We start from the raw sequence: 13,336 nt of genomic DNA on the forward strand, positions 1-13,336 counted from the left end.
AAAGTCTGTTTCACCTTTGTTTCAGGAGATATTTTTCACTGGTTGTAATGACAGTTTGTTTTTTCTTTTATTACTTCAAAAGGTTGCTTCACTGTCTTCTGGGGTACATTATGTCCAAAAGGAAGTCTGCTGTAATTCTTATCTTTGTTCTTTTTTATATAATGTATCTTTTTCATTGTTTGAATTAAAGATTTTCGCTTTATTATTGATTTAAACCAACAACACTTGGTTTTGGAATGATTGGATATCTGTACAAAAAAAAAAAAAGTACTTCAATCTATCCCTGACACCACATTAAAAAAAAAAAAAGAAAATTAACTCAAAATGGATCATAGGCCTAATTTAAAACTATAAAACTTGTAGGAGAAAACAAAGGAGAAAAGTCTTTGTGACCTTAGGTTAGAGAAAGATTTCTTAGATATGATACCAAAAGCATGATTGATATAAGAAAAAATTGACAAATTGGACTGCATCAAAAGTAAAAACTGATTTTGGAAAGATACTATTTTAAAAAATGGAAAGACAGGCAATGGACCGGGAGAAAATATTTGCAAATCATATTTTGGATAAAGTATTGTATCCAGAACATATAAATCACTCTCAAAACTCAATAATAAAAAAACAAACAACCCAAATAAAAAATGGGCAACGTATTTGCACAGACGCTTTCAAAAAGGGAATATACAGATGGTAAATAAGCACATGCGTGGGTGCTCAGCATCATCACTCTTTAGTGAAATGCAAATCAAAGCCATTAGGATGTCTCAAATTAAAACATTTCACTCAAGCTGCAGAGGCCAGTTATGAGGCTCTGCCGAAGTCCTGCTACCTAGAGTAATCAGATGTACCTCAGGAACAAGCCTCAGGTGTAGGACTTGAATCCAGGTTGTCTGACTGCAAAGCCTGGGCTCTTTTCACTAGACTAATGGGACAGGCAATATGGCACTGTGGTTAACAGCATGCCCTTGGGCAGACAAACAGGAAGGGAGGGAGGTAGGAAAGGAAGAAACTAATTAATGCAATGCAGACAGGAGTGTGGAGCCAGAGCCCATGAGAGTATGACTTCTCCATCACACACAGAAACCTCAGACAGGTCCTTGGACTTTCTTTAGGTTTGGAATGTGGTTTGAGACAATTTAGCTAGAGGATGCATTTATTGAGTTTCTGCTCCATGCCAGGCACCTTGCTCACTGTAAAGCAGTCAGGTGGCCCTGGCCCCACTTCTGCAGAAGCTTCCATCTTTCTTCACACAGGACTCATTGGGATCCTCCAAAAGCATAAATCCAATTGTGTCAGTTCCCTGCTCAAAATTGCTTTAGGCCACTAAAATGCAACTTGTACATCCCATGACCCAGTAATACCCAACGTTTGTTGTACTGTATCAGAGGAGATGACAAGACAGGCTGAGAAGCCTGACTGTGGACTTGACTAGTCTGAAAACGCGTTTACCTTTGGGCTTGACAGTTGCCACTCCCTGCAGAGCACAGAACAGAAGGCCCAGGGGCTTCCTTTTGGAAGACTATTTGCCACTGCCTCACCTCCAAGGCCCATGAGGCCAGGCCTTGAGAGCAGTGCAATGGGGAAGTTCCTGTTTGCCAGGAGTCTTTCGCTGGGCCCATTGTGTCTCCCTGGGCCCTGGGAGATTTTTTTAAAATATTTATTTGTAAGTATCTGACTATTGTGGTCAATATATATGTAACAGAACATTTGCCATCTCAACATTCTTCACATGTATTTGTTTATAGTTCAGTGACATTATATTTATCTTGTTCAACTATCACTATTCTCCATTTCCAAAGTTTCCCATACCCCTAACAGAAGCTCAGCGTCCCCTAAACAACGAGTCCCCTTTTCTCCTCCCTTCTGCCCACTCGAATTTTTTTTTTTTAGCACTGTTGTGCTGAGACATTGTTTCCATAGGGTAAAAAGCACAGATCCTAGCTCGCTGGATGAGTTTTTATTTAAGTATTCACCTGCATGATCATGCCGGAAATCAAGACCCAGAATATTTCCAGCACTCGGAGGTTCCTTCATGGCCTTCCCAGTCGTACGCCCCAAGATAACCACTATTCTGACCTGTTGTTGGGCTTCATTGCAGCAGGTACTCACTTTGCGTCCGGCTGCTTCTGCTCAGCTGGGAGGTTCATGCACATTTTTTCCTGTGTCAGTGATTGCTTCTTTTTTATTGCTGAGAAGTATTCTGCGGTATGAATATCAGAATTTGTTTCTCCTTTCTCCTGTTGATAAACATTTGTGTCATTTCCAGTTTAGGGCTATAATGAGTGCTGTTATGAACATAAACACATGTTTTTGTTCCTCTTGGGTAAATATTTAGAAGTGAAATAGCTGGGGCAGAGGATAGGTAGTTATTTGGCGTTACTGCAATCCACCAGTCTTTCAAAGTTGCATTACTTCACACTCCTACCTGCAATGAATGAGACTTCCAGTTGTCCCACATCCCAACCGGTTGACTATGGGCTGCAAACGCCTGCCCATGTTGACATTGTCCCTGATGTTGGAGGGGATTTCAAAGACTTTCTCTTCTTCCCCTCCCTTCTGCTCCAGTATCAAACTGTGGCTGTCTGCCTCTTAAATCTGATGAAATTCTGATTGATCCAGGAGCATAGTGAGGCTGAGGGGTGAACAGAGGGGACACATGTCCTCGGTCTATGGGAGCCCATTGCCGTTGAGTTAATTCCAACACATAGGAACCCTGTAGGACAGGGTAGAACTGCCCCATAAGGTTTCCAAGGCAGGAAATTTTTAAGGAAGCAAACTGCCACATCATTCTCCTGGGGAGAGGCTGGTAAGTTCGAACTGCCGACCTTTTGGTTAGCAGTTGAGCACTTTAACTGCTGTGCTACCAGTTAAAACCAAACCCAGTGCTGTTGAGTCTATTGTGACTCATAGCGACCCTATAGGACAGAGTGGAACTGCTCCATAGAGTTTCCAAGGAGCGCCTGGCAGATTTGCACTGCCGACCTTTTGGTTAGCAGCTGTAGCACTTAACCACCACGCCCCCAGGGTTTCCGCGCTATAAATTCTGATGTGACCAGGTGGACTGCGTGGAGGGAGAGAGGAACAGAGGAATATATGGCCCCAGGGGACCTTTTACCCACTCAACATGTATATGACCCTTAGCTGCTCACCCCGGCTTGATTACCAGGCCTTCTCTTAGCACATTGCAGGGACCTGGTTAACATCAACAAGTTTATTGTCACTGCTGCCCACTCCTTCCCCCCATATTGTCCCCCTCGGTCTATCCTGCTATTTTCTGTGAGTCACAAGCAGATTACTTCCCTTAACCGGGTGCTGGAACTAAAGGAAGTTTATTTAGTATGTCACTTGAAATGTTCTAGAACTCCCAAGACTTCCCATCAACTCCTTTCCCCATTTCTAAAGTCCAGGAAAGAAAGGAGAGAGAAGAGAAGAAAAACACAATTTCACGGAGGAGAGGGTTAGAAGGTCCTGGGATGCCGCTGTGCTCCAGGTTGAAAATCTCCATTATAGCATTTTCCTATTTGGAAAACTTTTCTTCCTACAATGATTATTTTTTTACATAAGGAATAGAACTTTAAAAGGGAGAAATACTTTTTTGAGAACCTGAGAATCCTCATATGGGTCACCACTACCAGTTACTGTCGAGTTAATCCAACTCATGTGACATCATGTGTGTCAGAGTAGAACTGGGCTCCACAGGATTTTCGATGGCTGGTTTTTTGGAAGCAGATCACCGGGCCTTTCTTCCAAGGCCCCTCTGGGTGGACTTGAATCACCAACCTTTCGGTCAACAGCTGAGTGAGTTAACCTATATGGCTCAAGAGGCCATTAATAATTAGCTGTGTGATTTGGGGCATGTCCATTAGGCTTTTTGAGATTAGTTTCTGTATGTGTAAAATGGATACAACCAGGCTTCACACCCCGCGGGTGGTGGTGGTGATTCTGGGAGTGTGCACAGGGGCAATGCCCAGCCATGTGGGCCCTTTCAAGCAGCCCCATTTTTTCTGGACACTGTAACCCAGCATGGTCAGACGCGTAGTCACATAGCATAAGTTAGGCGTCATCTAGAAACCTCCATCTTATGATATGGTCAGACACTTTTGAACGTATGTGAACGAAATATGGTTAGCTTTGCGGGGGAGGTGCAAGGTCACTGAGAGGAAGAAAAGATTACTGGTGTTGGCAGTAACCACTACCCTCTCCCCGGGTCCCATCCTCATCCCTCCTCCCTAAGCCATCACCTCCCAGCATTCTATCTTTCTCCCTCTCTCAGACTCACTTCCTCTTGCTCCCAGCTCCTCCCCATTGAATATCTGCCAAGTTGCTTTGGTTTCTCTTTCATTGTAAAGTCCTCCCACTGTGCAGAGGACTGCCTGGCAGGTGGGAAAAGCAGCAGTAGCCCCAGAGGCACAGAGAGATGGCTTTCAGCAGTGCCCAGCCTCCTTACCTGAACCCGGTGAGTCCTGGGGCTACAGCATGTGGTGGTGCTGGCCAGCCGGGCTGCTGCCACAGCCAGGGAAAGGAGCTCTGGGTCTCTGAGGAAGCAATTCTTGGGTGGCAGAAGCTAGTGGGGGCATCCCAAAGAGACTCAAGAAGGGGAGAAATGCCAGATGGGGCAATTCTGATGCTACTTCTATTCCACCTGGGTCTCCCCAGTGCCTTTCAGGGACTAAGAGATGATAATCATGATTTGTGCATTGGTCTAACAGAAGTTTACTCAGCTCCCTCTGGGTGCCTGTCCTGTCCTAGGTGCTGGGGGTGGGAGTTGGGGGGAGACAGGCATATGTAATAACTAAAAGGGCAATGGGTTGTATGAAAGGGGAAGGAAGCAGGGCTCTAGGAGTGATAACAACCTAGCACTTACTTTGGAGAAGGCCTCCCTTGGTTCAAGTCCTGGTTCATCCATTTACTAATTGAGTGACCTCAGGCAAGTTACTTTCACCACTCTGTGCTCAGCTTCCTCTTCTGTAAAATGGGGATGATTCTTGAGCCCACCTCTCAGGGCTGGGATAAGGGTTACACAAGGTAGCATATCTGGAGCGCTCAATTCAGTGCCTCACACACCGTGAGTGCATTGTAAGTGCAGTAGGAACCTGGGGGCAATAGGGAAGACCTCCCGAGGAGGTGTCTGCACCCTGAGGGGTGAGTCGGTGTTAACAAGGCAAGGCGAGTCAACGGTGTTTGTGGAGGGGGCAGTGTCAGGAGTGAAAGGAGAGGGAACTGTCACTGCAGCGTGGGGAGCAGAGGGCAACCTCTGCACCATTTTTCCATGTTCGCTTAAGCCCTGTCTGCAGATGGCCTTGCTCAAACCCTGTGAGGCTTGTTATCCCCATTTCATATATAAAAAAAACTGAGACTCAGGAAGGCTGAGGCCCTTGCCAGCTATCCAAAGATGGTAAGTGGCAGAGAAGGAAGGTGCCTTGATTTACCCTGAGAGAGAGGAATAATGGGGAGAATGAGGGGAAGTAGCAGCTCCAGGCCCAGGAGGCTTCTGCGGTTGCTGTGTCCTGGGCTGGTTCTGTGGTAGGAACCTCTCCTCGCCTTGGCAGAGAGTTTCCTGTGGGGCTGGAGCAGTGTGCTGACAGAACCCTTCCTGGGCTGGGGGAGGCAGTAAGGGCAGATGGGCAGCAGCATAGAACTGAGGGAGGGAAAGTTGCTAGGGCCTCACATTCGAGCCCTGGTTAGCAGAGACCCCTGTCCGGCCTCAGCTATTGCCGGTGCCCTCTCAGCCAACCTGTTCAGGCTCCTGGTGAGAGACCTGCATGGAGGGGCTGGGAGACCTGGGACAGGACCTGTCCACACCTCAAGGGGCACCGCAGGTTCAGAGCACACCACCTTGGGCAGGTTATGCCCCTCTGGTTCTTCTCAGACAGTATCCCAAAGCTCCTCCAGCCTCTGACATTTTATTATTCTCATGACTAGTTTTTACATTCCAATTCTTTGACTCAGAAGCCAAAATTTTCAAGCCAGAAGGAAAATCCTCCTGTGAGTACCAGACCCAGACAAGAAAAGGCCAATGACCTTTCCCTCCCCTCATGTGGCTGTAGGCTCTCTTAGGCTGGGTGAGTTGAGCCTCATCAAAGTGACCCCCTGACCTTTGGCAGTCAGAGCCACACTTCCTTCAAAATGCTGACTTGTATGAGAAGGTCATGTGGCTCCATGTTCTTTTGAGAAGTAACCAGGAGTTGAGGGCCTGGCTTGGGAATCTCGCCTTCCACTCCTTACCCATGCCTGAGCCTGCCTCCTCAGAGAGCCAAGAGGAAAGCTAGAGCCACAGTCAGGGTGGGGCTGGCTGTTTGGCTCAGGAAGTAGTTGGTGAGCTAGGACAGTGGTGTGTGGGAGTTGAAAACATGGGATCTGGGGTTTAAATTCCAGCTCTACTGCTGACCAGCTGTGTGACCTTGGGCAAGTTACTGAACTTTTCTGTGACTCAGTTTCCTCATCTGTAAGATGCCCCTAATAAGGGTGTTGTGGGAACTCCAGGTTCTGCTGGGCATAACTCCATCAGGGCCAAAAAGACAGAGACCGAGTTGAGGAGAGTGAAAGACAACTTTATTGGTTGGCTGAGCAAGGAGACAGACGGGGCTGGGTGTCCTCCGAGACTGCCTAGCAGGCAGCTTGTTGAGGCTGGTTTATATAGGAAGGATCAGTTTGAAAATACAAAATGGTGCACATGCAGGTGCAGAGTGTTTTAGGATTAGTAAGCATTTTCTAAGGCAGAGTTCAATTCCCCAAGCAGGAGGAACTTAGTCATTTTTATTCATTAGCATGTCAGTATTCCACCCAAGGGTGGAGAATTTATCATGCATGAAGGAGTTAATGAGCTAAAGGTCATCTGGGATGCCAGGATGGAGGGTAGGACTTGTTTCAACGGATTCCAGCTAGCCAGTGACAGTTTCTCTTTAAGGAGGTTCTGAGGAGGGGAAAAAAAAAAAAAAAAAACTCTAGGAAATGGGTTGGGTGAGGGGGTGTCTTGAGGCTAAGCAAAATGGCCCTATGGCTGTAGGACAGATAACACAGAGCATGGGAGGTTGGCCACCATAAGGCTCTCGGTACCTCTAAGGCAGGAGAGCCCTGAGGCTGAAAGCCTCACACTGCCCTCTTTGGGGCTCCTCTCTGCCAGTGCTGGAGTGGGTGTCCTCTGGTGACACAGTCTCTGGCCTGTAGGACTTTGTTACAGAGTAGAAACCTGAGGTTCTTACTCAGCATGACTTGTATTGGCCAAAAAACAAAAGACTGAGGTGGGAGAACAGGAAAGGCACCTTTATTTCGTTGTACAAAGAAATGGAGTCACTCAGAGCTGCTGCTGCCAAGACTGCTGGCCAAGGGCGGGCAGGTAAGTTGCTTTTAAAGGGGTTTACAAGTAGGGAGTTCATACAAGTCACATCAGTGACTATTTTTAATCATACTATGCTGGCGCAATGGGGTTTACATAAACCTCCAAGGTAAAGCGGGATTCAAGGGCAAAGCTGGGTGGGGCGGGGAGGAGGGTTGCGGGGAACGCGGGAAGGAAATGATTTTTCAATTCAACACTGTAGGGGAGGAAGCCAGGTAAAGAATACAGCACTGTGGGGGCTCTGTCTCGCTTCACCCATTTCTTTTTGGACATCAATCATTCAAGACCAGTGTCCATTTTGAACTATAGCCTGGCTCAGAATTGTTCGGTATATTTTCGGGGAGGGGCAAATATTGGGCCTAGGCCTTTCATTGTGGCTACTGACCTCTTCGTGCTTTATAATTGCCTATTTTTATTTATTAAAAGAAAAAGAGTGGCTTTTATGAAAAAAAATTATTTTATTTATTTTTTTTTGTGTGTGTGAATGTCTCCCTAAAAGTTTTATTTTTTTTTCAGATTGTCTTAGCTGTTGTCTTTATACCTCAGGGCCCAGTTGATGTGTCTTTATGAGTCTTTGTGATTTCAGCTTCAGCTGAGCCACGCTCTCTATGCTCAAGGACAGGGAATAATAGCTCTAACATTGTCTCCTATATCACTGGTTTCTTTTGATCGGAGATTGGAGATATTAATACCTGGACTTAGTCGAGCCTTAGATGGTAGCCCTGGCAGGCCCTTTAAACTCATGGTACTGGTTTCCCACAGGATACCATCTGGTTCTTCACCAGGATCTTAAGTAAGAGCCAAGTTCCCATCAATAGCATTGCTGAGTGGGCTCAAAGTACATCAGTATTTTTTGAGGCTTTTTTAAGTGTGTAAGACAATCCAAGATAAGTTTTTTCAGAATGCAGACTAAGAACTTTACTATCCCTTGCTGTAGTGATCTAGCCCATGTACTTATTCCTGATGGTAACCAACCAAATAAATCTAGTGTTTGTAAGGGCGTTACTGTGTGTAACCAATTAGCTTATTGTCTACTACAATGTATATCCTCTTCAACTTCTCCTGTGTTGTTTATCCAAATGCAACAAGAGGTATTTGCTACAGTACAAACTACACTTTCTTGGGCTAATAAAAAAACCTGAGGCTATTTTGTTATCTCATGTCATCTCGGCTAATGAGGTCAGAGATTCCCGTTGTGTTTTTAATCTCATTAGCAACTTCATCTGTTATTTGTCCCATAATGATTGACAAATTTCTTAATGATTTCTCTAATTCCACTATACCATAACTAGGAATTAAAACTATCAACCATACCCTGAGTGTTGGACAAATGGGTTTCTTTTTGACTCTGGTTTTATAATGTGTGACAATTTAACATTACGTGTTCAATATTTATTAGCATTATTACTATGAATATCTAAAGGTAATCTTAAAATTCTCAAAGTGCATTGCCCATGCATTCACCAGGAATTTAAACAAGAGATTTCCCACGTAAAACTCACTGTCAGTTGGAAAGGACTAGAGGAAATAGATGGTATAGAAAAATTCAGATGTGACAACCAGGTTTGCATTAGAGAATACATGATTAACAAGATAATGTAAGGTGGACTTCTCCGGTTGGAGGTCTTCAGTTAATCTGTTTAAAACATACTAAGTGTTCTTCTCAAAGGCAAGCTGCCCCTCCTTGGTTTACCTATTAACAGTCATAGGTCACTTTCTCAAAAGCAGAAGTGTCACAGAGCTGTTTTTAGGAGAGAAGAACTTCTAATTCAAGAGTTACAATATCTAAGCCCATTAGTTAAATAATTTAGGTGAGAGGAAAATGGTTTCTTATATCCAGAAAATAGGGCCTTACTGCATGAGCAGTACTCCCACAAAAAGCCCATAGTTTCTTTTTGTTTACTCAGTCATATGTAGTTAATTTTTGTTCCACATGATTCTGGATCAGCCTCAGTCTGTGACCCCTTCAGCTTCTGCACAGGAGTTCTGGAAACTTTCTTCCATCTAGTCACAGTCCTTTTTGCAAATCCAGTATAGTCCATCTTTTTGTTGAGATATTTTGGACAAATGTTTTCAGCAAATCAGCAAAGTAAAAGCTTATCTGCAGATGACAAAACTTAATATGGCCATGATTAATTTATAAAAATAATACTCTTGGAGGCGGGGCCAAGATGGCGGACTAGGTGGACGCTACCGTGGATCCCTCTCGCAACAAAGACTCGGAAAAACAAGTGAATCGATCACATACATAACAATCTATGAACCCTGAACAAAAAACACAGATTTAGAGACAGAGAACGAACAAATACAGGGAGGCAGCGATTGTTTTCAGAGCCTGGAGCCAGCGTACCAGTCAGGTGACCTTTGGCGCCCGATTTGGGGCAGACGGCACAAACAAGGGGCCCAGCCCTGGCCCCCAAACTCATTCCGGGAGAGGGCCCAGCCAGTGCGCGCGGGCGGTGTGGCGGCCCAGCCGGTGGAGAAGTCCCCGGGAGGCAGTGACTGGTCTTGGAGCGGGGAGAGCAGTGTTCCAGCCGGGAACCGTCCCGCCGGGATTTTGGTGGGGCGCGGGCACGGCATAAGCGCGGGGAGCAGCTCCAACCCCCTGAACTGACCCGAGGGGGGTTCCATCCGGTTCGCACGGGCGGCGTGGCGACGCAGCTGGTGGGAGAAGACCCTGGGAGACAGTGACGGGTCTTGGAGCGGGGAGAGTGGCGTCCCAGCCGGGGAACCGTCCCGCCGGAATTTTGATTGGGCGCAGGCACGGCATAGGCGCGGAAAGCTGCTCCATCCCCCTGAACTAGCCCCGGGGGGGGCCCAGCTGGTTCACGCAGGCGATGTGGCGACGCGGCTGGTGGGGGAGGTCCCCGGGGGGCAGCGACTGGTCTTGGAGTGGGGAGAGCGGCGTCCCAGCCGGGACGCGCGGGTCACGGCGCAGACGCGGGGAGCTGCTCCGCTCGCCTGAGCTGACCCCGGGGGGGGGGCCCAGCCGGTTCTCGGAGGAGGCACAGCGACGCAGCTGGTGGGACAGGGAGTCCCCGGGAGGCAGCGACTGATTTTGAAGTTGAGAGTGCACTGTCCCAGTAGGGGAACCTTGACGTTGGGCGTGGGGCTGGCAGCGGAGGATCTGACCGTGACTCCAGTGGGCCAGACCCCCCGGGGGCAATCTCTACACAGCCAGCACACAAAGGCGACGCGCCCCACGGAAATCTCAGATATAATAGTCATTCCAAGCAAGACAAGCAACTCTGGCTATATTCTGAGGTGCTACTCTCCTATCTCTCTGATCCCTCCCCCACCCTCCCCAGGCAGCTTCATTAACATCCGAATAGCCTGAGCCAGAGGGAGAACTCTGATAGGGATCTGACTGCATTTTTTTTTAGTGGATTTTCTGGAAAAACTAGTTACCCAGTGATGGCTCAGAGACAGCAGTCCATATCAAACCACATAAAGAAGCAGACCATGACAGCTTCTCCAACCCCCCAAACAAAAGAATCAAAATCTTTCCCAAATGAAGATACAATCCTGGAATTATCAGATACAGAATATAAAAAACTAATTTACAGAATGCTTCAAGACATCACAAACGAAATAAGGCAAACTGCAGAAAAAGCCGAGGAACACACTGATAAAACAGTTGAAGAACTCAAAAAGATTATTCAAGAACATAGTGGAAAAATTAATAAGTTGCAAGAATCCATAGAGAGACAGCATGTAGAAATCCAAAAGATTAACAATAAAATTACAGAATTAGACAACGCAATAGGAAGTCAGAGGAGCAGACTCGAGCAATTAGAACGCAGACTGGGACATCTGGAGGACCAGGGAATCAACACCAACATAGCTGAAAAAAAATCAGATAAAAGAATTAAAAAAAATGAAGAAACCCTAAGAATCATGTGGGACTCTATCAAGAAGGATAATTTGCGAGTGATTGGAGTCCCAGAACAGGGAGGGGGGACAGAAAACACAGAGAAAATAGTTGAAGAACTCCTGACACAAAACTTCTCTGACATCATGAAAGACGAAAGGATATCTATCCAAGATGCTCATCGAACCCCATTTAAGATTGATCCAAAAAGAAAAACACCAAGAGATATTATCATCAAACTCGCCAAAACCAAAGATAAAGAGAAAATTTTAAAAGCAGCCAGGAAGAAAAGAAAGGTTTCCTTCAACGGAGAATCTATAAGAATAAGTTCAGACTACTCAGCAGAAACCATGCAGGCAAGAAGGGAATGGGACGACATATACAGAGCACTGGAGGAGAAAAACTGCCAGCCAAGGATCATATATCCAGCAAAACTGTCTCTGAAATATGAAGGAGAAATTAAGATATTTACAGATAAACACAAGTTTAGAGAATTTACAAAAACCAAACCAAAGCTACAAGAAATACTAAAGGATATTGTTTGGTCAGAAAACCAATAATATCAGATACCAGCACAATACAAGGTCACAAAACAGAACGTCCTGATATCAACTCAAATAGGGAAATCACAAAAACAAACAAATTAAGATTAATTAAAAAAAAAATAATACACATAACAGGGAATCATGGAAGTCAATAGGTAAAAGATCACAATAATCAAAAAGAGGGACTAAATACAGGAGGCATTGAACTGCCAGATGGAGAGTGATACAAGGCGATATAGAACGATACAAGTTAGGTTTTTACTTAGAAAAATAGGGGTAGATAATAAGGTAACCATAAAAAGTTATAACAACTCCGTAACTCAAGATAGAAGCCAAGAAAAACGTAACGACTCAACTAACATAAAGTCAAACACTATGAAAATGAGGATCTCACAATTTAATAAGAAAAACGTCTCAGCACAAAAAAGTATGTGGAAAAATGAAATTGCCAACAACACACATGAAAAGGCATCAAAATGACAGCACTAAAAACTTATTTATCTATAATTACCCTGAATGTAAATGGACTAAATGCACCAATAAAGAGACAGAGAGTCACGGACTGGATAAAGAAACACGATCCATCTATATGCTGCCTACAAGAGACACACCTTAGACTTAGAGACACAAACAAACTAAAACTCAAAGGATGGAAAAAAATATATCAAGCAAACAATAAGCAAAAAAGAAGAGGAGTAGCAATATTAATTTCTGACAAAATAGACTTTAGACTTAAATCCACCACAAAGGATAAAGAAGGACACTATATAATGATAAAAGGGACAATTGATCAGGAAGACATAACCATGTTAAATATTTATGCACCCAATGACAGGGCTGCAAGATACATAAATCAAATTTTAACAGAATTGAAAAGTGAGATAGACACCTCCACAATTATAGTAGGAGACTTCAACACACCACTTTCGGAGAAGGACGGGACATCCAGTAAGAAGCTCAATAGAGACACGGAAGACCTACTTACAACAATCAACCAACTTGACCTCATTGACTTATACAGAACTCTCCACCCAGCTGCAGCAAAGTATACTTTTTTTTCTAGCGCACATGGAATGTTCTCTAGAATAGACCACATATTAGGTCATAAAACAAACCTTGGCAGAGTCCAAAACATCGAAATATTACAAAGCATCTTCTCAGACCACAAGGCAATAAAACTAGAAATCAATAACAGAAAAACTAGGGAAAAGAAATCAAATACTTGGAAAATGAACAATGAAAACCCTCCTGAAAAAAGACTGGGTTATAGAAGATATCAAGGAGGGAATAAGGAAATTCATAGAATGCAACGAGAATGAAAATACTTCCTATCAAAACCTCTGGGACACAGCAAAAGCAGTGCTCAGAGGCCAATTTATATCGATAAATGCACACATACAAAAAGAAGAAAGAGCCAAAATCAGAGAACTGTCCCTACAACTTGAACAAATAGAAAGTGAGCAACAAAAGAACCCATCAGGCACCAGAAGAAACAAATACTAAAAATAAGAGCTGAACTAAATGAATTAGAGAACAGAAAAACAATTGAAAGAATTAACAAAGCCAAAAGCTGGTTCTTTGAAA

The 13,336-nt window shown here is 44.7% G+C and overlaps 1 protein-coding gene across 3 annotated transcripts in view; it reads left to right on the top strand.

Annotated features, from left to right (window-relative positions):
• The first annotated feature begins 4,321 nt into the window (after window positions 1-4,321).
• The window catches only part of LOC100671480 (galectin-9-like), a 35,848-nt gene continuing 26,833 nt past the window's right edge, over window positions 4,322-13,336 (top strand). For all 3 annotated transcript variants that reach the window (XM_023553443.2, XM_010594195.3, XM_010594196.3), the window contains exon 1: window positions 4,322-4,456. In XM_023553443.2, coding sequence (XP_023409211.2) covers window positions 4,418-4,456 — 39 coding nt within the window. In that variant the 5' untranslated portion in view covers window positions 4,322-4,417. The remainder of the gene's footprint in view (window positions 4,457-13,336) is intronic.

The sequence above is a fragment of the Loxodonta africana genome, chromosome 18 (assembly GCF_030014295.1).
Source record: "Loxodonta africana isolate mLoxAfr1 chromosome 18, mLoxAfr1.hap2, whole genome shotgun sequence".
In the NCBI taxonomy this organism is placed as follows: Eukaryota; Metazoa; Chordata; class Mammalia; order Proboscidea; family Elephantidae; genus Loxodonta; species Loxodonta africana.